This window comes from Fistularia commersonii, chromosome 14 (assembly GCF_037954325.1).
Source record: "Fistularia commersonii isolate RoL2024-O1a breed Wild chromosome 14, RoL_Fcom_v1.0, whole genome shotgun sequence".
NCBI lineage: Eukaryota > Metazoa > Chordata > Actinopteri > Syngnathiformes > Fistulariidae > Fistularia > Fistularia commersonii.
This window is the reverse complement of record NC_141297.1, coordinates 12,604,139-12,629,874: the sequence shown is the minus strand read 5'-3', so window position 1 is coordinate 12,629,874 and position 25,736 is coordinate 12,604,139. Positions and strand designations below refer to the sequence as shown.

At 38.4% G+C, this 25,736-nt stretch overlaps 2 protein-coding genes across 2 annotated transcripts in view; both read right to left on the bottom strand.

The window, feature by feature from the left end:
- Positions 1-12,699, bottom strand: part of vstm2la (V-set and transmembrane domain containing 2 like a) — a 51,975-nt gene extending 39,276 nt beyond the window's left edge. The window contains exon 1 of the mRNA XM_086159708.1: positions 12,304-12,699. Within this exon, the coding sequence (XP_086015834.1) occupies positions 12,304-12,421 (118 nt within the window). The 5' untranslated portion in view covers positions 12,422-12,699. The remainder of the gene's footprint in view (positions 1-12,303) is intronic.
- Positions 12,700-22,670: 9,971 nt separating this feature from the next.
- The window catches only part of ctnnbl1 (catenin, beta like 1), a 66,792-nt gene continuing 63,726 nt past the window's right edge, over positions 22,671-25,736 (bottom strand). Inside the window, exon 16 of the mRNA XM_086159765.1 lies at positions 22,671-24,598. Within this exon, the coding sequence (XP_086015891.1) occupies positions 24,510-24,598 (89 nt within the window). The 3' untranslated portion in view covers positions 22,671-24,509. The remainder of the gene's footprint in view (positions 24,599-25,736) is intronic.

Here is a 25,736-nt window from a genome sequence, read left to right as displayed (position 1 = left end):
GCAAATTTCAGATAAGTCTGATATGTGCTGTTAAGACATGCGTTTTTTTGGTTGGTTTTTTTTTTATATGTATCGTATATTGTGCTGACCCGGCCCGCCTGTCAATTTTTAAAATTCAATACAACTCCTGAGCCAAAAAGTTTGCCCACCCCTGCACTAAAATAAGCTACATCAAAAAAAAAAAAAAAAAGAATCTAATTTATCAAAATATATCATAACAGCATTCTTTCATAGCTTTCAGAGCACTTTGGAATAGTACAGAAAGCAATTACCTATACATTTTTATTGTATCAGTCAATATTGTGTTCGAGTCTATCCTCTATTTTCCCAATTCTTATGGGAAAATGTTATTGTTTTTTGTAGGGAAACTTTCAAGAACAAAATAAGCTTCCCAGATAAAGAATTAATTTTTAGGTCTAAATATTGAGGAGTGCGTGTGTCTAAAATTCCCTTGAGTCTATCCTGCTGCGCTAAAGGACATCCCAGTGGAATTCTCTGCGTGAATCAAACAGGATGAACATGTTCAGTCCCTTTCAAGGTGGAAGTGTACATACAGTTGTTTGTCAGATAAAATTCCTTCATCTAAAATATCTGATCAATCAGTTCTATATAATTTGCCAGCAGCTCCCAACTGGACACAGATGTTGACTTAAGGTTGATATTTGGCTAAATGTAGTTTGTGAGGTCAGTTTAGGAACACCCACTGCATAAGTTTTTTTTTGTATTGATGGCAGTTGTTGCTCTGATTATTTCAACGTCACGTTACAGTAGTAACAATTCAGAATTTAATTTATATAACATATCATTTATATATTACAGAATTTATATAGATGTCTTGATCATCGGATGCGGCTAGTTATTACAGGCTATTTACGAGTATCATTGTGTGAAGATGTATCATGACAATATATCAATTTCAAACAGACTTTATATTCATGTACATGATAGTTTTGCACTCAGTTTTGTCACTGACATACTTGGGTGTGTTTCTGTGAGTGAATCATGATTATATGTACTGATGATGCTATTGCAAAACATGAACAAAAAAAAAGAGGTATTATAAGAGGTGGCATTGATACTATTGATACTACATTGATACTTTTTTATACTATTATCTATTACAGTAATGTTTTTTACTTGAAACTCTGGCACAACAATTTCCTTCGGGATAAATAAAGTTGTTCTCATCTCATCATCTCATCTCATACGGAGTTTCGCAAGGGACAAACTCGGATTTTCCTTTGGATTGTCTTCATTTGTGTAATTTCCCATCAAAGTACTGGCATTGAATTTCCTGGTTTGATAATCTTTTGATAGTCTGAAACAGGTGCAACAATTAATTATTTTTAACCACCGTTTAAGTCGCTGAGGGCTAAAAAAAAAATATCAGTGGCTAAAGTCTTCAGTGTTCATGTTTTAGGGGTTGACGGTAAAATTTTTCCGCCAATTAGTATATTTTCCTAGCAACGAAGGAGGCACTACTGCTACTTACTTGATGAATCAACGGTGGATGTTTTTTGTTTGCAAGGTAACTGAAACACAGAGCGATAGTCTAATAACAAAACTAAAATGCATTATGCTGCAGAATGCAGCACAGGGTGTTCCTTCATGCTTATGTCACTTTGCAAGTGAGTTTCATAGCAGTCATAAATATTCCTTTAATATATAATATTTACAATATTTCTTTAAATCAAGACATTCGAACCCTTTGAAATTAATGTAATGTGATGTTCATATCACTGTCTTATTACCCCGATCATTCCTGAAGCTTAATACACTTATTCTTCTTCTGCTGGACTATGGTTTGTTCTGAAATTGATCTTTATGCAGAGAATTATGTCTTGAAACACAAAACATTGCGATCGCCTCAGTAAAGGAAAATTTAATTTATTGATATTACTGCTGGAGATCTCATCATGTTTCGATACTATGAAATATGGTCCCCTTGAAATATACTGTAAATATTCAAATCTATTTTTCTCAGTATAGCCCAGCCTTTAACATGACAATATTATGAGGCAGAAAGTTTTACAAGGAAAATGAAAAACAGCATAATGAATATTTAAATAATCATGGCTCGCTTAGGTAACTCAGCTCAGCTATGTGTGTGCAAATAAGTATTGCAATAAAACCGCATCTTAGGGTCTTCGGAGTAGCTGGTGATATGAATAATACATGGCAGCCAACGATATGTGTCCTATGGTATGAGCACAATGGGTGATTATTTTTATAAGTCTCAGCAGTGTTGAGCTATAAATCGAGTAATGGGCAGCCTCTTAATTGCACCCTACATTAGAAACAGATTAGAAAGCAATGAGGGCTTTTGTACTGTACCCTTGATTCATGTAGAATGTAACAAACAAGAAAAAAATGCTTTTTGCTTCCATTTCTTAGAACTGTCTGTTGTCACTCTTATAGTGCAGTCTTTCAGGAAGACAGAGCTTGTTTTGATACATGCGATATAACGCAGGACTGCAATAAAATGAATACTATTTGATTAATTGATAATGAGGACAATTCATAAAGACAGTCTAAATAGGCAGGTGAATCTAAAATGCAAATTATACCCATAGAAACAGTAGTATTAATAAAATTAATTCACTTGGAAAAAATAAAAAAATGTGTAAATGCTGTGGCTAAAGGCTGAGAATGCCTTTCAAGCTGCAAACGACTGATCCAGGACTGGATACATCACATTCTCCTCTTTTGCTTTTCTCCCCTTCTTCACTCCCTCAGAGAGACTGCCAACATATGAATCCTGCCAAGTGCCTCCCCAGGAGAAGCGTGCGTGTGTGTGTGTGTGTGTGTGCGTGTGTGTTTATGTGTGTGACTCCCCTTTGATGGCAACGTTGGCAGTAATGTGTCTAATGGAAGATAAGCAACACTCTCTCAGACAAGTCTTCATTGCAGAGCACTTCCCCCAACATCATCATGCCGAGTGCAATAGAGGGAATAGTCTTTCCCTGTCCATCTCTTGAACACACACACACACACACACACACACACACACACACACACACACACACACACACACACACACACACACACACACACACACACACACACACACACACACACACACACGCACGCACGCACGCACACACACACACACACACACACACACACACACACACAAACAATTATTTGTCTCAAAGCCGTCTTTATCATATATTACACAAAGTGAGAAAACTCCCATACGCACGCACGCACACGCACACGCGCACACACGCACACACGCACACACACACAGGATGATAAGTCTTAGAGATGAGTTTCATAGAGGGACACCTCAGAGAAAGTGCAGCTTTGGATTGGCGCTCAAAGCTGCTTGCTATCGTTTCTCCTCCCAAGTAAATCCATAAACACACACACACACACACACACACACACACACACACACACACACACACACACACACACACACACACACACACACACACACACACACACACACACACACACACACACACACACACACACACACACACACACTAGTGAAGTCCTCTGCAAGAGACTGAAGGACGATTGTAGCAGAAGGCACTTATGGAGAAAGACAGAGGGAGAGTCCTTGACTGCAGGTCGACCCTGCAGCTTGTTTGTGCCATTTTAAAGAGATTTCTGATAGAAGGAAAAGGAAGGAAGAGACCTCTGAGTTTAGTACACATGGCAAACTTCAGCAGGTGAGGGAAAGAATGATGAAAAGAAAGAATGATGGAGGGTAACGAAGGTTCAAATTGTAAAGCAATGAGTAGGAATGCTGTTGAAGTCTTAGATATGCCATTAAGTAGTACAGATAATACTACTCATAAAGTATTGAGACACAGAATATAGAATCTATATATGCATACATAAATATATATTTATGCATATATATATATATATTATATATATATAATATATGTATGTAATATATATGTATATATATACACACACACACACACACACACACACACACACACACTCACACACTCACACACTCACACACTCACACACTCACACACTCACACACACACACACACACACACACACACACACACACACACACACACACACACACCATCTCTATATTGAGGTGACTAATTGTCCGTTTAACCGACATTTCCTTGATTTTGAACCCATTTATATATTTCAATATCATAAATAATCCAGACCTCCATTTGATTTCCATTGATAATTTTTGTGTGATTTTGTTGTCGGCACATTCAACTACGTAAAGAACAAAGTATTTACTAAGAATTTTTCATTCATTTAGATCTAAGGAGTGTGATTTTAGAGTTTTCACTTTATTTAGCAGAGTAGATATATAAATCAAATATACAAATTCTTCCACATTCTGACATAGCCATTGAGTATGGTCAATGGGCACTGACTTTCATTTATTTTCGGCATATCTTATAAATGTTTTCTTATTAAGAATGTATTAAAGACATCATCAATTTATAAAATCATAAAAAAACAACTAATCACAAATTGTTGGATGAGTGCACTAATGGCTATTATTTGATATAAAAGCAAGCAAGAAAAATAATGATGAATTAGACGTAGATTTGTGTTGAAATTTCCCATGGGGGAAAATGAACGGAATGATTGTAAATGACTCCTCAAATCAAGGCTTTAAGATATAAAAATTGGATTTAAGCAATGTCTTTTTATACCAAAAAACATTTGTTAACATCTTTTATTGAATATCCATTTCAATTTCCACCACATATAAGAGAAGCTGAAAACTCAACAATTTTTGGGTACAAAAATTAAAGCAATATCATAAGAAGTAAAAGCAGATGTTTGTTCAGTATAAAAGCAGATGGTTCAAGTTAGTCGATGCTAACAAAACATTTAAAAACTACACAGAATTTAAAGCTTAAAAAATTAACATTTAGTTTGTATCCCTTCTCTCTGTTGTATCCCTTTCAGCATTGAAAAAGGTAGCCGACAAGACTGTGGATGGAAATTCTGATTATGATGAGTCGGATGGGGCATATTGATGACAAAAAAAAAATTATACCGCCTGACATTTTCTTAAGAAAATCAATCACCTTATTAACCTGTCTTTTTTAGATATTTTTTTCTCACTTGGGACACTAAGCGGATCTTATGTTGAACAAATATTTATGTTGAAGAGAACATGCCAAGTTAAAAGGCGGTGCATTATTTTCTACAGTGAGAAGCAAATCGATACAATGCCGGCAAATTGAACATGATGCAAGGGTGCACACTTGGACCCTCACATGCGCACAAACATACACGCAGATGAACATAAATGTGTGCAATCTCACATAAAAACACACAGACCAACACATATGCAAGCACGCACAAAAGTTAAATAATCAGGTAATTCTATAACTACTATAAAAAAGAAATATATAAATTACTGTCGGCTCAAATCATGACACACTGCATCAAACAGAAACAACTCTCATAAAAACAGAGAGAGTACTGGTATATGTAATGTTATTCTGGTCAAGTACTACGTGATACCTGATCCAAAAAAACTTGCTGTCAAAAAGGCAACTTCCCTCATTAATGAATGAAGTCTGTCTCTTAGTAAACTCTGCATTTGGAATCAAGTTGCTATGTGGGTCACGTCTTCAAGGCTCATTTAAAGGATGGGTTTTTGCATCAAAGACAAGCTCCTGTTAGGTTGATCGTGATCAAGAAGACAAAACTGAACATATCATTAAAATAAGAAGACATCAAAGATGGAAATATGGGGATTTAGTAGAGCATCTATCCATTCCTCTTCAAGTAGACTGGTAACTCCAGAATTTGTGTCTTAATATGTAATCTGGTAGAAGTACCTTACTTATTGACTGGGTTTCCTTACAAATGTATTAAAAAAATGTCTATATTTTCTGGACAAAGTGCATTTGTCATCTTTGACTACATGGCAGCATAATAATGCTGTTTCCCATCCAATGGAAGATTGGTTTGAAGGGTTCATGCAAGGAAAGTCACACTTAAACAGTTGTAACAATTGAAAATGCATATAAATGCAAGTGAAAACCATTACTATAAAAATCCAGGTCACTGTTCATTATTCGCCTCCCTGTATGGTACATTCCATGTTTTAAAAAAGACCTTGACTGGTAGCTGTTGAAGGAGAAGTGCTACATAAATTCACCCAATTCATCATTGCAATATATATTGTGCTTTATGCTTTTAATTTTCAGGAACATCTAAATGAAATGAATAATGGGCTCCTTACATGTGATAAATGTCACATTGTCCTCTCTACACATAATCATGTAAGCGTTCTTATGCAGAAAGCTGCAAAAGCGGCACCTAATAATAGCAACATGACAAGGATTATAACTTTGAGTTTATTTTGCTCACAAAATATATGCAGGCATAGGCAATAGATTGATTTTTATATCCGTTGCCAGTCGAGCTGTGCATCGTGTGGAAGGAAGGGGCAGCTACAGTAATAATTTTTCAGCTCTCTGTAGTTTATCCCTGACTGCCCTGCAGCACTTGTCTGCCAAGTGAGGAGTTAGGTCGGGACCTAAATACATGGCTGTACCGACCGCTGAGCACCAACAAGCTTTAAAACTGTCAGCCTGTCGCTCCCGCCTACCTCCTCCCCCACTTTCACACCCGTCCCTCCTTTTTTTCTGTTCTGACAATTTCCCTCTTCTCCCATTTTCATGTCTCTTTCTGAGAAACACAGCATTAAATGACACTGACAGGCAGACAGCGAGTGTAAAAGGGCCACAGGCTTCTCTGGCGAGCAAGAAATGTATCTTAAATTACATACTAGAGGACTATAAAACGGAAATATAGCGCTGATTGACTTTACATGGTTCAGTTATTATGATGCAATGCACAGGTGTGTAAAAAGACTTCTTTGATATCAAATTTTTTTTTTTATGAAATGACCAAGTTTATTGATTGTCAGTCAAGAATAAACATGGGGAGTCATCTAAAAACATTATCATATTTCTATTTACCTCAACCAACCCATTATGTGCTGAATCATTTCATAGCAGGAGATACATTGATTTTGGGCAAATTCTGCAATTAATTCACATTGATGTGTCTTAATGTGATGAACTTACATGGTGTATAACAGTGTGTTAGGGCCCTGTGTTAAATTGCCACTGACAGAGGTCGGCTACCAATACAAGCTAACCACTGGGAAAGTATTTCCTATTTTCTTACTGCTGCACAGAGAAGAGAAGAAGAGAAAAGAAGGGCAGGTATCATGGTGTCTCGCTGTACGAATTATGGGAAACAGCCTGAAATCACCAAAGGATGCCAGTACAAAACACACTAGTACAAACACAATACACATTAAGGTTTGATTCCTCAGAAAATATGGAGGCAATTTCTGAGGAAACCGTGAATGAAGGGATTATTTTGGTTTTAAGCAACAAATACCAAGGGGAGGGTCTGCTCACATTGCTGAACTCTCTAACTTTAGGCTGAAGCCTAATCACGTGTTTATGTGTCTATAGATACAAACTGTACAAACACATCATAAAAAATTATTTCAGAAGAATCAGTCATGTCAGAGATCTTCTCAGGGATACATTTTTCTGATACAAGTCATGAAATGTGACTCTCACCCTGGTAATTTTGTGCAACAGCCTTTAAAATATTTCTTATTCAAGTTCAATTGTCCCTGTTTCTGTGGCACTGGTGTTGCGTAACAATTCTGCACTTGAATAAAACATGCAAGCGCAGGAGGCATTGGAGGCTAAAGCTCATTGGTGAGTCATGCTCAGGTACATATGAGTCATCAGCGCTTTGCCTGATAGACGGGCTTCTCCACAGGAATCTACGTTGTTTAATCTTGATTCCCAAAGTGGGATGCAAAACAATAGGGGGATCACAAGACGATCACTTAAAATGAAATTTGTGACAAATACAGGCATGAAGAAATTCTTTTTTCCTCCTTCTGAGACACTTGCAGGTGGGGGCATTTTATTATTAAGTTATCCACTTTATATCATGAGAAATCCTCGTAAAATTTCTCAAAACCTTGCAAAAATGTCCACTAGCATTTAAGAATGTGCAGTTAAGAGGATTATGATCTCAGGTCAAAGATACTGTGCACTCAGCACCATACTAATCTTGTGAATGCAACATTTCAGGAATAATCACATTGTTTTCATTTCATTGGTTTGTGTACCAACAATCAATATCTGGATATCCCGTGTGAAGTTTGTGTTTTTTCAGTAAGAAACCTTACTCATATGTTTGAAACGGTCTCTCAAATCCTGCCACGCTATTAGTGTCTCCCTTAGGTTGTAAAGAAAATATCATAGAGAGCAACCTCTTACTTGGATCAAATAAGTGAACACCTTGCCTGACAAGATGTCAAACCGTAATATTCAGAACTATCTTTTTTTTTTTTTATTATTACAGCTTTACTTTGATATTCTTTTTAAATATTCGTACTCTTCAATACAAGAGTCCAAATAATGTTATTCATGAAACTGAAACCTTTTTCAAATAGCTTATTTTAACTGTTGATTTTTGAAATTCTATTATAGTATGAGAAAATGTTTCATTGCTGCCTTTTGCCTATTACTCCAGTTTTATTTGACTGGTATGCAATCTCAGTGCTCAGATGCTGGGAACATTTTCAAATGCCGAAATAAAAACGGAAGAAAAAGCAGAAGTTTGGAGTCATAACAGTGTGTCTCAGCTTTGTGTCCATTTTAATGGCTGTGCTCCATACTTGTAGCGGTAATGAGACGCTGTCTGTGACACTGGCAGGATGCACTCCTCACCACTGTGACATTGTATGAACCCCCACTGTCATGTCAAACTCCACATCACAGTGAAGAGGGGCTTAGGGGGGGAGGTGCAGAGCAGACCGCCACATTTGGAGTCTTCGGGAGACAGAATTCTCCAGAAGACAGAAGTAAAGCCCTCAAGCTGCTGCTTCTGTCAGAGATGCATTGCATTGGACTGCATTTGACAGTGCTAAATGTAAATGGTTGTGGATTTGTTTTTTTTTGTGAAAATGTTATGATTTTTGCCCAAGTTTATTTCTGAATTTTCCACCCAAATTTGATTTATTAATTCAAGCATGTGTGGGGGTTACAAGTAGCTAAGTGTATTATTATTCAAATTCAATCATCTAAAAATGTATTATTTCATGTATATATTGATTTTTTTTTTTTTTTCCAAATTGCTACATGGTGTGATTCAACCCCTCATCATTTTAATACATGGTTATGATGAATTTCTCGAGCTGTGAGTAGCGTTTTTCTTTAAAAAAAAAAAAAAAAAAAAAAAAGGCCTGTTCATCCCCATCAAGCTGTGACCTGGTACAGAGGGGCAGCCATGCCTGAAGCCAGCGAAGGCAACATAGAAGATTCTGCTACACCAAACTAGTCCAAGTGATTAGAGTCAGAATGGATTTAAGACCAAAGTACATTTCTCTGGTGATGAAGATGGAAAGAGACCAGATATGTGTATATATAGTACGTGCTGTTTCCCAGGTCTTAAGGGGATTATTGTTTTGATACTGCTGTCGCATTAGATCTGCTTAATTTGTTGAACAGTATCAGTATCTTATTGGCCAAATGAGTAATTTAACTTGATTCATTAAGGCAATTGATTGGCTGAAATCATCGCCTGGCTGAGTAACTGGACTTTAATGAGGAGTTAATTGAAAAAGCATCATCATCAAGACCAATAACAGCTGAAGATATCTTGAAAATCAAGCAACTATTTCCAAACATTTTTTCTGTCATTTATCTTCATTCACCTCCTGTTTCATCCCCCTCCTTTCCTCCTGCGGGTAAAGGGCCAGCTAAGAGAAAGGCGGATAAATTATGAGTCCCCTGGGCTCGGAAACCAACACTACAAACATATTTCAGTGTTTTCTGGGAAAAAGGAAGAAAAATGAATGCTTTGTGGTTTTCCTCATTTGACCTCATGGTGCTGGTCTATGACTCAGTGAGCCAAGGATGTGCCGACTTTTACTCAAAATTAAGAGTCAGTCATTGAGGAAGCAGTCATACCGGAAAATCAACTGACAACACACACACAAAAAAAAATCTGTGCCACAGCATTATTCCAAATAATTTACTAATCTTTAAATTAAGAGCCACTTAGTACCTTGGTTGGAAATTTAAAAAAACATACAAATGTGGTAATGTGCTCACATCTGAACAAGTTTTAAATCCCTGGTTGCCGTCCTCTTTCCTTTCATTCTACCCTCAGGACTAAACAAAAACAAGTGTATCTGTGCACTCATTTCCATAAAAAGCCCACATAATATTCCAAAATATCTCTCCCTACAAGGACATTTCAGCTTGAAAACAGATTCCTTTATGTTAAGAAGCAAGTACCTGCTGTGAGACATTGCTATTATCATGTCTGATGGCCATAAAATGTTAAGTGTAAAGTATTTTGTACTTAATGTTCATATCCAGCAACTCTGAACTTCAAAAACATTTTTTCCCTCTTTTAGCTTCTCCTTTTAATCGATCTATAGTGTTTTGTTGGAGGTAATTGAATTTTAGAGATATATCTGTCATAGATGTGACAACCGTCTCACAAAAACAAAAGGACTAATATGCGAGTCTGTTGTCGTGTCCCAAATATTACATTCAAAATCTCCCAAAATGCCTTTCCAGAAATAATGGTTCCTCTAGATAATATATTGTATTACATTTCTGTATTATTTTATATTCTAAAGTCCTACATTGATTCCTCTGACAGATGTCTGTTGATTATCTTCAGGAACCTGTTTGGGAGTTTTGGAAAGAGACATTCGTCGAGAGTGTGTGACTTTTAGCGGGTCAAAAGAAACTACTTCCCCATTTTATCAGTGGGGAGACAAAAGTCCCAATATCGATTATGATCTAGATGGGGAGAAAATAATGTCTGGATTTTTCTGCTATTTCAAAATAAATTTGAAATCATCAACACTAAGGAAATTCAGAAAGCACTGAAGTGACAGAAGAAAAATGTCATTTGCTATTTGACGCAATCCAATAGGTTTAGGCGTGTTTGAACGCACCCAGCTCAGATCAATGGGCCGAAATGGGTGGCCCGTCATTTTAAGATCCATCTTCAAGACAGTAAAATGCCACAGCAATAATTGTGAAAGATAAAGGATGTGGAGTGACATATAAGGCTGAGATGCTGCTACAGGAGATGACCAGAAGCCTCCCAAATAAGCAGGATCCTCCGACGAGTCCTGCTGTTGATCTATTTTGAATATCCTCCTCTACTGTAGTATTCTCCCATGTCCGTTATTTTTAAAACAAATTCAGAGATACTTTGCTGCATTCAAAAATAAATCCAGATCTAATTGTGACAATTCTTCATCCATTTAATAAGCTCAATCCTAATTTTGCTGCTTGCATTTTTTGGCTCATTATAGTTATGAATCCTATGAAAATCCCATGAGTAAAGTTGGGAGTTAGAAGAAAAGGCAATACAAAATTTCACTGAAATTCAACTTAATGGTGCCATGTCATTTATCCTGAGGATTAATAGTTAAATGTGGTATTTATAAGTTAGGGGGAAAGTCACTTATTTTGTTTGAGGAACAAATGTCGATTTCATAAACAGAAATGTAAAACAAAAGAAATCTAGGCGAGAAACTGTATTGTTACAGACAATGACCATTAGGGAAGCACAGCATTATCAAAATGCTACTTTTGGACGCAACGTGTTGCTGCATGGCCGCAGCTGCTGAGACAGAGTTGGAAACGAGTCACAGCTCAAGGACATGCAGGAGTGCCATCCTCTCAGTCCCCACTTTATATGAAACCGAGCTGTGCTGTCACGTCTGACAGTGGGACACCTGTGGCGAGTGACCGGCGAAGCAAAACCCACTGGCACAAAACCGTGTGTGTGTGTGTGTGTGTGTGTGGTCATGAGAAGGGCCCCGTGAGAGACCAGGTGATACGATGCAAAAGGGAAAGAAAGCCCTTACATCCAACAATCAGATGAAAACATCCCAAACCCCCCCCCGGCTTCAACAGACGCTGTTTTTGTTTTGTTTTGTTTTTTCTCCCCCCCAACCAGAAGTGCGCAAAACTCCCAACCTGACTCCTCTCTCTTGGACTCAGCTGAGGTTTTTTTTTTGCAAAGGCATATCTGTTAAAACACACACCGAGACTCCGACGCCGTGACAAATCGAAGTAGTAACACAAAGAGTGTCGCACTCGTTTGCGCAACACCGTCACCATTTGCCTGTCAGCGTTTGCGCTGCGCTCGATTCCTTCTTCGGCACCACCGCCGCCCTTTTTGTGCGCAGATGGCACCGCTTACCGAACGCACCGTCTTTTCCCCCCGCAGATGAGAGACGGGTGTAACGGAACTTAAGCCTACCGTTTCCAGAGATGTGATTCTCCACCTCGCCGTGTCCAGTCTGCCTCGCGGAAACACTAAGTTGCACGTAGAGTCCCAGATAATGTAAAGTCCCCAGCAGCACTCGGATCAACCCCATTGCTTTTCTGGTTTATTTCACGTCCTTTTCTTCGCTGTCTTCTTCACATCGGGTGCAGGGCACGTCGGGATTTTATGTTTTTTTTTGTTTTTTTTTTTGGTTTATTCCAGCTGACTGGTGCTGAAAAGGGTTGAGATCGCCGGTGGGAAGGGGGGGGGTAAAAAATGAAACGAAAAGAAACAGGCTGAAAGTGGCAGCAACCTCCCTCTTCTGAAGCAGACTTACTTACTGACTGGCGCCGCTTCCGTTCAGGCGGCTCTATATGCGGCGGAGGGAGACGCTCAACTGGAAAGCTCACCAAGGCATGTGGTGCGAATATTAATTATCGGAGAGAGAAGTGCTATGAAAGCGCACATATACTGACCGTAAAACTTTTGTAATTTCCATGATTTCCTTAGATTTCATTCAGTTATTTCGCATTAAACAGCCAATACAAACTGTGAAATCAACAAAATCGCACAAATAACACGTAGGGTTAGGCCCAGAAATATTTGGACAGTGACACAATCTTCATGATTTGGGCTCTGCATGCCACCACATTAGATTTGAAATGAAACAGCTACAACAGAATTCAAGTGCAGATTTTAAGGTTTAATTCAAGGGGTTGAACAAAAATATGTGATTAAACATGTAGGAATTGTAGCTATTTTTATACAAATGCTCCTCAATTCAGGGGCTCAAAAGTAATTGGACAAATAAACATAAACCCAAGTAAAATTTTACTTTGCAATGTCTTCTTGAGAATATTTTGCAGGCAATGACTGCCTGAAGTCTGGAACCCATTGACATGATCAAACACCTTTCCTCCTTGTGTGCCGGGACTTTTCTGCAACTGTCTTCAGTTGTTGCAAATTTTTGTGTCTTTATGCCTTCAGTTTTGTCTTGAGCAAGTGAAATGCAGGCTCAATTGGGTTGAGATTGAGTGATTGACTCGGCCATTGCAAAATATTCCACTTCTCTGCATTAAAAAACTCCTGGGTTGCTTTTCCAGTATGTTTTGGATCATCGTCCATCTGGACTGTGAAGCGCCGTCCAATCAACTTTGCTGCATTTGGCTAAATCTGAGCAGAAAGTATATCCCTATACACTTCAGAATTCATCCGGCTGCTTCTGTCTTTTGTAACATCATCAATAAACACAAGTGACTCAGTGCCATTGGAAGCCATGCATGCCCATGCCATCACACTGCCTCTACTATGTTTAACAGAAGATGTGGTGTGCTTTGGATCATGAGCTGCTCCAATTCTTCTCCTAACTTTCTTCTTCTCATCATTCTGGTACAGGTTGATCTTAGTCTCATCCGTCCAGAGAATGCTGTTTCAGAACTGGGCTGACTTCTTCAGGTGTTTTTTTTGGCAAAGTCAATTCTGGCCTTTCTATTTTTGAGGCTGATTAATGGTTTGCACCTTATGGTGAATCCTTTGTATTTACTCTACTGAAGTCTTCTCTTTATGGTAGACTTAGATATGGATGCACCTACTTCCTGGAGCGTGTTCTTCACTTGGTGGATGTTGTGAAGGGGTTTTTCTTAAAACGCCACACCTGGAATCAACTCCAGACCTCTTAAATGCTCAATTGACGACAGGTTACTGAGGGAAGAGCCCATGCAGCCTTGTTTTTTTTTTTTTGTTTTTTTGCAGTCTTCTAAGTCAATTGTCCAATTACTTTTGGTCCCTTGAAAAAGAGGCGGCTACGTATTAAAGATCTGTAATTCCTAAACTCTTACTCCAATTCGGATGTGAATCCTCAAATTACAGCTGAGAGTCTGCACTTTAAGTCCATATTGATTATATGATTGTATCCTGAATGTTTTCGTAAACAGCTAAAATTACAAAACTTGTGTCACTGTCCGAAGTACAAGTCAGCTTACTCTCAAAGTGATTCGCAATTTTCTAAAAATTTAATTTGACTTAAATGAAAGTATGCAATTGACAGGTTGCTGCAGACTTATGGAGAGTACTTTAAGGACCATTGTCTTTAAGTCAATATTTCATATTTCCCCCAAATGTTCTTTCTCTCTAAACAGAAGGAATATTACTTTGTAGAAAGAAATCTCTTTATAGTGTTAGCTTGAACGATTAATAGCTTCTCACCTTGCATACCTTATCACTACAGTTTGGTGACTGTCAAAATTTGAGATGAAGCCCTACAATCTTTTATAACCAAACTGCTCAGCAGTCCATATCAAAAGGTACATTGACTGGTTGTTCCCTTAACTGCAGTCTCCGGGTATATAGGGGGAAATGTCTCTTACCTTTCCTGTTTATCCTAGATCTCTGCAGATCTTTAAATTACCTTTGAGCTGAAGTGTGTTCCCAGCCTCTGCCTGGTGCCTCATACCTTGTGCCTATTGTTGTTTTATGTTACATTACATTTCATAACATTACATTATATTACATTGCAGTCATTTGGCAGACGCTTTTATCCAAAGCGACTTACAAAAAGTGCTATTCAGTCACTGAAGATCCGAAGTCAGAAGTGACCACTCAACCAAATAGCCATCTCAGAACCATATACATACATATATTCATTTCATCATCATTTTTTTTTTTTTTTTTTGTTGTCCGGGGGGGTTGGGTGCTGATACTGCTCACTCAATACTGACATGAAGTGCAAGAGAGCAGCGGCAAGTCTCAACCCTGTAAACTTTGACTAGACTGGTTCTACTGTGTCTTCATTTCTTCATTTGAGATATTTTCTGGTAATGCAGGGAAGCAAGTCATTCTGTCCCATGGTTAATTAATAGAAATGCTGAGGGTGCAGCCTCCAATCACTGGAGCACATCTTCCCTGCTGTTCTTAACACCATGTGTGAACACAAAGGCCACCTGGTTGGTTTCGGGGGACGACATTACTTTCCCATTTCACAGATCATTCTGCTAGAATGGCGCCACAGAAATGCGGTGCTTTGCACTGCCCCCTCACTGCAATATGATTGTTCTCTTTATTTAGGCAATGGTTTAATTTGGTTCCTCTTATTTCACCCCAAATGGAGTGCCGTAGCTCAGGAGCTTTGGCCAGTTGGAACCAAACATTCCTGGTTTGATTCCCGCACTTCTCTTAACCTGCTGAAGTGTTGTTGAGCAAATAAACCCCTAACTGCAGTGGCTGCCTACTGCACACGGTTCATCCATAAGTTGAACGCAGTGGTCCAATTTTATAAGGGAATGTGACAATTTCAATCCAAAAGCATTCACTGCTATCATTGAAAACCTTAATTTGCCTCAGAATGAGAGAATTGATGGTTGGATATTCTGAAAAAAAAAAAAAAATTGACCTGCACTTAACTGCAGAAAGGTTAAAGGCAAACCCCGCCCCTTGTTCAATGACACTTAGGACTTGCTTAAGCTTCATTAGGACCCTCCATGCAGGATGACCTCTTTAGACAAAGGATGACTGAATACTGGTCACATCTACCGCACATGGTGTTGAAATGCCCATTCCGCGAAAATTTAGCTCCGGTGTCTCTGTCCATGGCGCGTTAAAAATGTCCACTCCGCATTCGGTGTCGCTGTCCATGGTGCTGAAAAGTTTGTGCCGCTGTAAATCGAGGCTATTGGCGCTATCCGTGGTGCTGAAATGCGGCTTTACCATGTCAGATATTAAACTATGGAGAGTGACGTTTCCAGTGACAAGCCCTTGTAAGCCAGACTATTGTACTTTATGGAGCATCATTTTACTACCTATATTCTCGACATTAATGTTTAGCACACCGAGGCTCCCGGTTTGGCTCTCAAGTCCACACCTGTGAGGAGTAATTTGTTCACCTTGTTGAGCTAAATGACTCTAGCGCCCAAAGAATTTCAAAGAACATTCAGTGAATTATTTTATTACTAATTACACTTATTGATAATTGCATCAATTACTTTTATGATCATTTTTTGGGGTTATATATTTTCCTACAAAGAGTCGAAGAAATAAGGGGCATCTTCCATGTACAGACTTGGGCAAATGAGTATGAGTACATGTTTAAATTGCGTTTCGAAGGTGCAATGTTTTAATGTTGAGTACATACATCAGTTATTAGCCATTAGTCTCTCGAGAGGCGTAGGAAGATGAGAGATTCAATGAGAAACACAACAGTTACAGCTACAGAAATCACATGGATAACAAACGGTTCACCCAAACCACACTTACTGAGGAAGTGTTACACGTAAGGTGCCATGCAAAAAAGCTTTGTGAGACTACAAGGGAACTTAAAAAAAATAAATCCAATGCTAAATATTACCTCTCAGTACCTCCTCAATCTCAAAGCTAATACTACCTCGGGCTTTCGACCTATGATGGAGAAAGAGAACTGGCACAAGGCAAATAACAACACTGCGAGGAACCAAACAGACAAGGACGAAGATTGAGTTCTTTAGGCTAGATTGGCAGGAGCATCTGAGAGGAAAATGGACAGCATGATGACAATCGTCTTCACCATGGCCTGAGAACGCTTTGGCACAGAAGAGAGAAAGGAAAGCAGTGGAACTTAAGTAAATTAGCCAAACACAAGGCTGGAAGAGAACTTGCAACTGAGGAGGGAGATCAAGACCCTCAACAAGCGGTTCAAAACAGCAAGTACTAAAAAAAGGAGGGTCCAAGAGATTTAACAGGTGGACTTCTATAGCAACTCTGCAGACCAAGAAGGGCAGAAAGGTTTCTGAAAATGAGGAAGGAGAAGGAGGCCAACCTGGCTCACTTCATTGAGGTTCCCTCAGGTTTACCAAAACTCTGTTTGTCAGTTTTTGCACCCACAAACCTCCAATAAGAGGCTTTATGGACCACATTACCATAAAAACTTCAAACCAAGCAAGATGGATCCTGAAGGTTCTGATGATGTGGCATTGTGGCTCGGATGATGTTTAAGCCAAGGAAATCAAGAATCATGGTGATCAGAGGGGGGAAAGTGATTGCCAAGTTCCAACTGCAAACCCAGTGGGGAATGATACCATCAGTTGAGGAAAACCCAATTAAGTGCCAAGGGAAATGGTACCATGCATCTCTGACTGACAGGTGCAATGTTTCCTTGAATAGAAAAATAGGCAGATGAATGGCTGGGGAAGATTGGGAGGTCAGGATTACCAGGAAAGTATAAGGCCAGGCTTTTCCTGCAAGGTCTGCTACCAAGACTCGTTTGTCTACCGACAATCTAGGAGGAGACGGGAAGCGAATGATCGAACTTCATGTCAGTACGGCTATTCATCGGATATTGTCGGTTACAACCCCCCCTTATCACCAATGGTTGAAGAGTTCAAGGTGTCAAGACTCTACTGATAAGAAGGCTAGAAGTACAGGCGTCACTATAAGATCGGGATGCAAACGGGCAGTCGACAGATCACTGGCAAAAGCTGAAAGAACACCGAAGCTACAGGACATCACCAGGAATCAATGTGCAGGGAGGCGAGGACTCTGATCCACCCGCATCCAGCAGTGGGGAAAAGCAGACTCAAGGCAGGGGAGGGACATGATCCAAGCTGACGTCCGATACTTAGAGGAAAAAAGGTGCTGGTCACGTGGGAAGACAGATGCGAGGAGGCCAATGAGGGGAAAGCCATCAAGTATCAGAGATCTCTTTGAGCAGGGAAGAGCCAAAGGGTGGCAGGCTTGACTGTTCCCAGTTGAGATCGAATGCAGGGGGTTTCCAGGCACAGTCTGTGTGAAAGACGGTCACAGCCCTGAGAATAGCAGGAAGGTAAAGGAAGCGCAGCTGCTCGTAGGTTAGGGGATGCAGCAGAAAGAGCGTCTTGCTGGCTGTGGAAGAGGAGGAAGGAGTTGAGCTTGGAGCGGGAGGACTTGGGCAGTGACTGGCAACCACTGGCGACCCACCGACTGTGGGGCGTTGTGGTTCACAGTCGAAATGCCCCATGAAAGTTGAACGCCACTTGATGACAACTTCTCCTGGCTGAAGGCTACAGTCAAGCAAATGTCACAATGGTAGACTGCATCAGTGCAGATGTATTTAATAGTACATTGACCCACATAGCATATCTGCATTTTTTAAAGAATTTAAACATTGTTTTATAATAGCACCATTTATCATTTTGATAGTACCCAATTTACCCACTTTTGCAAAGCATGCTCCGCTGTAAGAGAGTAATTTTTCTTCCTTGTAGTTTCTGATGATGCATTTTAATGCTTCATGTCCATTTTTTTTATGGTATCATTATCAGGGAACATGGATATGGCTGTGTGTAAAACAGACTTGCAGGTCTGCAATCATTTCTGTGTAGAAAAACTCTTCCTCAGAGACAACACTAATCTCCTGGTCTCTTTAGAGAGAGAATTTCACATTACTGGTGACCTGTTTTGAAGATCTGGTTTTACTGCTCGGTAGTCTTCCTACCTGATTCCCTAGCTAAAAATGGATATTGCCTCAATCTCCGTTTTTATTCCAGCCTCATAGGTAGTTGTCATTACTGACTGAAACAGTGGGCGGGGTTTCAAGAATGGTTATAAACAACAACTTTATGCTTCTAATGGTAATTGCAAGGCCCCTAAATGCCTGTCTATTTGCCACTAGGGTACCATTATGTCCTGTTTACTGTGGAATGGACCAGGGTAGTATTTTTCGATGCCCATATAAAACAGTCATGGGTGAGGAATGGGATTTGCTGTATCCAATACCATGGAGCTATGAACAATTTGGTGGCGCTAACTCAATCCAGCAGCTGAGCCCCGGTTATGATCCGCGGTCCCAGTGCTGGTTGGCAGCAGCTTCAGTCTGCGCTGAAACTGACAACGCCTATGGATTGTTTACTTGTGAAGGCCATTGTTTGGAAACAATGATAATTCATTGTCCACTATGCACCAAAATAACAGAAAGATTTGGGATTTATTGAGCAATGAAAGTCAGTTCTGTAAAATATCAACTGCAACAAGTGATATTCTGAAGGCTACTTTACAGTACTTATCCGGGTATGATTAATTTTGTACAAGCTTTACAATTCTACACACCTTATTTGATGCATGTGAAAGGCTTCTGAGCAGTGATTCTAGAGGCCTTAAGAAAGCATGACATCAGTGTCAGTTTTTTCTAGTTTCATTTTAATATTTTCTGAGTATAAAATACCTTCTCTCTTTACTGGTTCTGATTGATCTGCAAATTAGTATTGGAAAGTCAATTGGCAAATAACTGCAATAACATCATAGTTCGAGGACTGGAACACTGTCTAACCATATCTCCTGCCAGTCAGCCGGTCTCCCTCTGACCACCAACCATTCAGTACATTGAACAGCTAAGTCAGTCCGGTTTTGCCATTTGTCTTGCTGCATCACACTACATTGACAGCAATCCTGCTGTCTGTGGGTTCATGCCTCACACAATGATTTCCACTGGTAGTGAATCCGGCTTGGTGACATCTTTCACCTTCATCATACCCTTTTAAGGGGCCTGGAGGGACATACGGTATCTTAGTTACAGGTTACTTTCAATCAGGGTTGGCTTGACAGGTATTATTGATGGAAAGACAAAAATGAAGATAACTAAAATGCCAGAATTATTTTTTCACAACTGTATACATAACTATTTGGACGGTCTCCTGACTAATTGTTTTTTAAAAATACATTTTTCTGATTGTTTTTACTTTTGGCTTTATATATAACATCAATGATGTAAAGCACACCATTGCAGCATATTATCTATAAAACTGCATCACCAAGTGAGCTCCTTGTCGGCCCTGCATAATAGTCTATAATTGTAGTTAGTTTACAGATATTGATTTATAAAGCATTATTGATTTGTAGCAACATTTTTAGCAGTGCTGAATCCTTTTATGGCTCGTATTCTGGCTTCCTGGACAAACTGATCCATTAGGGACAAACCCTTGTTTATCAGTGGTATATCTATTATCAGTAAAAAATAATTTTATAACCATGTAATTTGCTATCTGGGCCATCAGTAAGTTGAATCGTCTGGTAATTGAAAGTAAAAAGGCTAGCAAGCTTGCTCTTTATTTTGGTAGGCAAACATTGGCACATAACTTAATAACTAACCAGATGCTAACAAATGATGGAGTTGCATTGAATAAATGATATAAATAATAATAATAGGGTCCAAACAAAAAATCAGATCTATTTTATGAGCAGGACCAATTTCAATTTCTGATATGACATACATTTCAATTAAATGTCTTTGAAATTGATTTAAAATGAAAAAATATAAAAGTCTTATCTTTTGCATTCCACTTCTTTTTTCCTTGTTAGTTTTGCTTCTGCTTGTCTTTTCTAGATGTTAATGCTTAAGATAAAATCCCTTTAATAATTCCAGTTTGACACCTGATAAAGCTTGTAGAGCTTAAATTCCACAGTAAGTGTTAATGTACTATTTTTGTGCAATATTAATCCATGGCTTCATCACAACAAAATACCTTATCCTTTCAGTCCCGGGGGGGGAGGAGAGGAGGAAAAAGAGAAGCCCAACAGCACAGCGGTACACACTGTTTGCACTCAGTCATTTGGAAAATACAATTATTCTCCCTCCCCTCGGCTGTGAAATTGCTGTACAACCGCTGTTAAACATGCCACAGTCATAATCACTGATAAGAGATGCATGGGGCCCTCCTCTGCCAGTGCAATATGTAAATGACACCCTGCCGGTCTACCCATCTTGTTACTAAGTGATATTAGAGTTTGTAAAGACACTCAGTCGCCCCGTTACCCCTAAACACCACACTTTCCTGGAAGAATCGTTTCGGTTTGTGCACCTCCTAAAGGTTACAAAAATTTGTGGACAGATGTTGTTTAAGCTTAGGATGCAGAATAAGTCTGTTAGTCTACAATACTAGGATGTTTAGCTTGTGCTATCAAATATACACATCAATTATTGCAAGCATGCAACATCTCATTTCAGTTATTTTATGTTTTGGACTGCTTTAAATTTGAATGCAAGTTCAAATTAAGGGTTAAGGACAGTGTGCAATTTTAACACACAAAATGTAGATTTACTGTGTATTTTTAAAATAATTATATACTATTTCGCATCACTTCTGTAAGAACACAGAACTGCAGAAATGCTACAAGGCAACAAACAACAAATTTGTTCTCCCCTGTTCATAAGTAGGAATTTACATTAACAGTGATGGTTTTGTTTATATTGTAGTGTGCTACAATGGAATATGTACATGCCTAAACATGTAGCAATTGATAAATAGTGATTACAGTGTTTATACAATGTAGAGGCATATAGGATCATAACATACACTTTCTTTGATTTCACTGTAATTCTTTTGTTTTTCATTTTGAACTTATTTCAAGGATGAATCATGTGTGACATGCTTAATGAAAGCATATAATTTAGATAATTGTGTAATTTTTATATTAGATCCCAGGAAGACTGGCTGTCACAAGGAACATGAAGAACCTCTGAATTTTTTTCAATTTGAAACCATCATCTTGGTCTTACTGTAATGTTTTTTCAAATCTGTTAAACGTCTGTTCCTTAACTGCACAATATTTTTGTGTTTCACTTTTCTGTCTGACTTTAAAAAAAAGAAAAAAAGCTGTATATAGCATGATCTTGCCAGATTTACATGCTGTCTGATCAATATATCATATAACATAGCTTTCCTTTTTGCTTTAGACCTTGGAAGACTGATTCCAGAAGTAAATTCAAAGGCAACAGACTTTAATTCCGTTTCTTTCAATGAATGGATTAATTTGCTTTCATTATTTTCCAGAGTTCCCACTACCCTAAGGAAAATCGAAATGTTAATTTTTTTACATAAAAAAAAAGAGAAAGGAAATTCTGGATGTTTTTTTTTATCTTTGATATCCAAAACCAGTTAACTAATCAATATGATGAAGCCAGCTTGTCAGTCATAAAAAAACATCCTATAAATACTTGGAAAACATCAGGATGCATAAAGCATGACATTTTGTTCACTATAGAAACGTAGGAAGACTCACATCACACTAAAAATAGACCACAAGTCAAGCTTAAGTGGGTCAGCTCATGACTACATCTCTGATAGACCCTACAAAATCTTTCTTGGTTGCCTCCTTGCATTCTCTGACTCCATTCATGCACCAAAAATATTGTAATGCTAAAGTCCTTTGTGTATGTATGTAACAACAGCAAAGATGGTGCACAGGACAGGGAGAATCAGTCTGTGTTTACGTTGCAACACAATACAGCTCCTCACTGATGTGTGTTAAAACCATCAGGGATCCAATGAAAGCCTGGCTTCTGAAGCCAGACAAGATCAAGCAATAGGTGGATCTAGAAAAATAAAGAGTAGGAAAGGTTTAGGTGTAGGGGAAATCAAATGTGGACATAACCCAGCTTAAAGACAATTATGGATGTCAAAAATTTATCTTCAGATAAACCCAGCAAATTAGGGACTTTATTACCAAATGTTTTATTTGAAAGACTTTAACACTGAATTCCAAACAAACAGCTCAAATGGAGAAGCAATATGGGGGACAGTAAGAGCTCAAACTCTATTACTGGAATAAAGAATTCAGCAAAACAAACAAAAACAAACTGATGTAAATCATGTCCAGTGTTTCGTTGAGCTGCAGTTCTGTCATCCAAATGCTGCTGGTTCTACGGTGAGCAGGTTTACATGCACAGTCATCACTCAGTTTAAAGGTACTTTTTGAAGATAAAGTAATTAATCATAGATATGTTCCTCTTCAATTTAGGGTTGCATTGTTAACCAACCAATGGTACCAGAAAGTGTGAGGGTAAAAATGCAAAAGGTGTTCAGATTAGTTAAATATTAACAGATGTTTCAAGGGGAGACCTTACGCTGATTTCCAACTTTTGTAACGTGGTATTTGAATGACTCACATTTAAAAATGGATCTCATGCTGGCCCTCCATGCAGTCTTTTACATCTTCGATCTAAACAAGGTATTGCAGATCCTGGTGTTAAGGGTTCCTTGTAATTGGTTAACTTCTCTAAAATCTTACAAAATAATGACATAGGGATTTCCCTTTAGACTGTGTATTAAGGGGGGCCTGAAATGGTTGTACGAAACAAAATTAGCAGGGAGACGTACAAACAATTAACAAAACTCTGACCCTTGTGTACTAACATAAACTGATTTCTAGCTCATTTGCTTTCACTCCACTATGAGAAACATTAATTATTGGTCCGGGATATTACAACCATCTTAATAAGAAGCATGAAAAGTGCTTGGTGAACCATAACAGTTTCATATGATGCTTTTAATTTTAAATAACCTTAGTTACTGAAAATCATAAATCAAAGTCTGGTCTAACTTCCTTGCTATTACATTCCACCATCGGAGCAAAGAGGAGAGGGTCAGACTGCATCTTAAAAAAAATTATGATCACAGCTTGTAAATTCAAAATGACATAACTTGTACAGAAGAATCGCATGGGCATGAGCTTAAGCGTTGTGGTCATTTTTCATTTATGGTTGAAATGTCCGCAGTAGACACAAGAATACAGTCCCAACACGCACGTCTAAACCTCCTGCACATGGACTTTGAACACCAGCAGAGTCTTAAAATAAACTTTTGGAATACAGTCTTTAGGGGCTATCTGTCCTGGTAAAAAGTCAAACAAAATGTGACAATCTTATTTTTAATTTTGGGTTGCTGGTGAAGGTCTGAGAATATCTGTGTCATTCTTGAATAAAAATATACTTGAGAGTGACTTGTGCGGATTTTATTTATTTTTTTCATGGCCTGTTGGGCTCTTCAAGTTTATGTCTCAGAGCCTGGTGCTGCTTTGCGCTGACCATGTGTAGTTAAATTTGGATGTACTCAGGGCAGAGTGGAGCTCATCCATGTTCACATACTCCCAGTAGACTGATTTATGCAGTGGAATTACCAGCAGGTGAGCATAAACATGGTTTACAAGCTTGGGGATTTTTGCAAACACCATTTTTAGCTTTTAAATGCATGTCCATGTTTACTTTGCAATCAACAATTTTTTTTTCATTTTTTTTTATATTTGATAAAAAAAAAAAGACACTGACATGTGATAGTACATGGAGAAATAACTAACAGACCCCCTTAGAATCCTGAAGTAATTAAGAAAATGTCACTTTAAACAGGCTGGTCAATGCAGTATTGCTGTGCATGTCAATAGACTCGACAGACTGTCATTTGTGTTACGTCAGAAAGGAGGAAGGATTAGAAGTTTTCAACAAGGTCCATGATCCTCTTCCGCTCGGTCTCTTTGAACTCTTCGCTCTTCCCGTCTCCGATGCTCTCTGCATACTCTGCAGGAGAGAAAAGAAAAGTAGCGAGGATTAGTTGACTTGACAGCACTGGATCCTTTGGAGACAGACATTTGCAAGATCAATCCCCGGCAAAGGCTGAAAGATTCATTGTTTAAAAGTTTGTATGTGTCGGGAAGTCACCTGGGTGCGGAATTAGCTTCACTGAAAAATAAGGGAATAAAGTATGATATTTGATTAGCAGTTGCAAGAAAAAAAGATGTATATCCTTCAGGTTTTTAGAAAAATTTAGGGTCTAATATTTTGAATATTTCTTCCCAACGGTTGGATTGAATACAACCTGCTTCACCTTCCTAATGAATAGGTCACATTTTGTGTTTAATTCATATTTTCTTTGTGAAATGTCAAACAGAATTTGTTGAGCTAGGGAGAAAAGGGGATTCTTGAAGCGTGACTTATGTGTTTTATAATCTTGACTTTGTTGAGGATGGATTTATTTTGGTATTCTATTGCTGTCTTTGTACTGACTTGAGGAATAATTCATTTGAAAACATCAGTTTGAAAAACCACAATGTTTTGTGATTGATGTTGTGATCTGCACAATGTTGTGGCTGATATATTGAGTTTTTAGCAGGGAGATTTTTGTTTAAGCAGGATTTATGTAGGATTGTTGGCAGTTAAGACTGCATCCGTCATTACAGGGTGTTTGTGGTTTGTAAAGTGACAACTCGGAATTATTTTCTTTCTGACTCTGAAACTGTAGGATATGAGAAAAAGGTGCATTTCACTAAAAAGACTAAAAACTAACTGAAATTCACTCTATTCAAGAGTGACGGGGAAGCAACTGACTTGTATTTGACAAAGCAAATTGTACATGATTCATTAGATATTCCAAGAAACTTAACTTGTTTTTACTTTTTTATTTTTTGTTAACCAGCTTATTATATTTTCCCACCAAAAAAGGATAACTAGGGGAAGTAACCTTTGAAGTTAATACAAAATCAAATAATCAAGCAAATCAAATAAGAGCATAAAGCAGGTTCTTTGGGGAAATAACTTAACCGTCATATTTCTCTCCTAGAAATGAATGACTCCCCTTTGCTTTTCTGAAATATTAAGTAATTGCACACAAGAAGCTGTAAAGCTGTAAAATCAGTGCATGAACCATTTCTAGTTTATC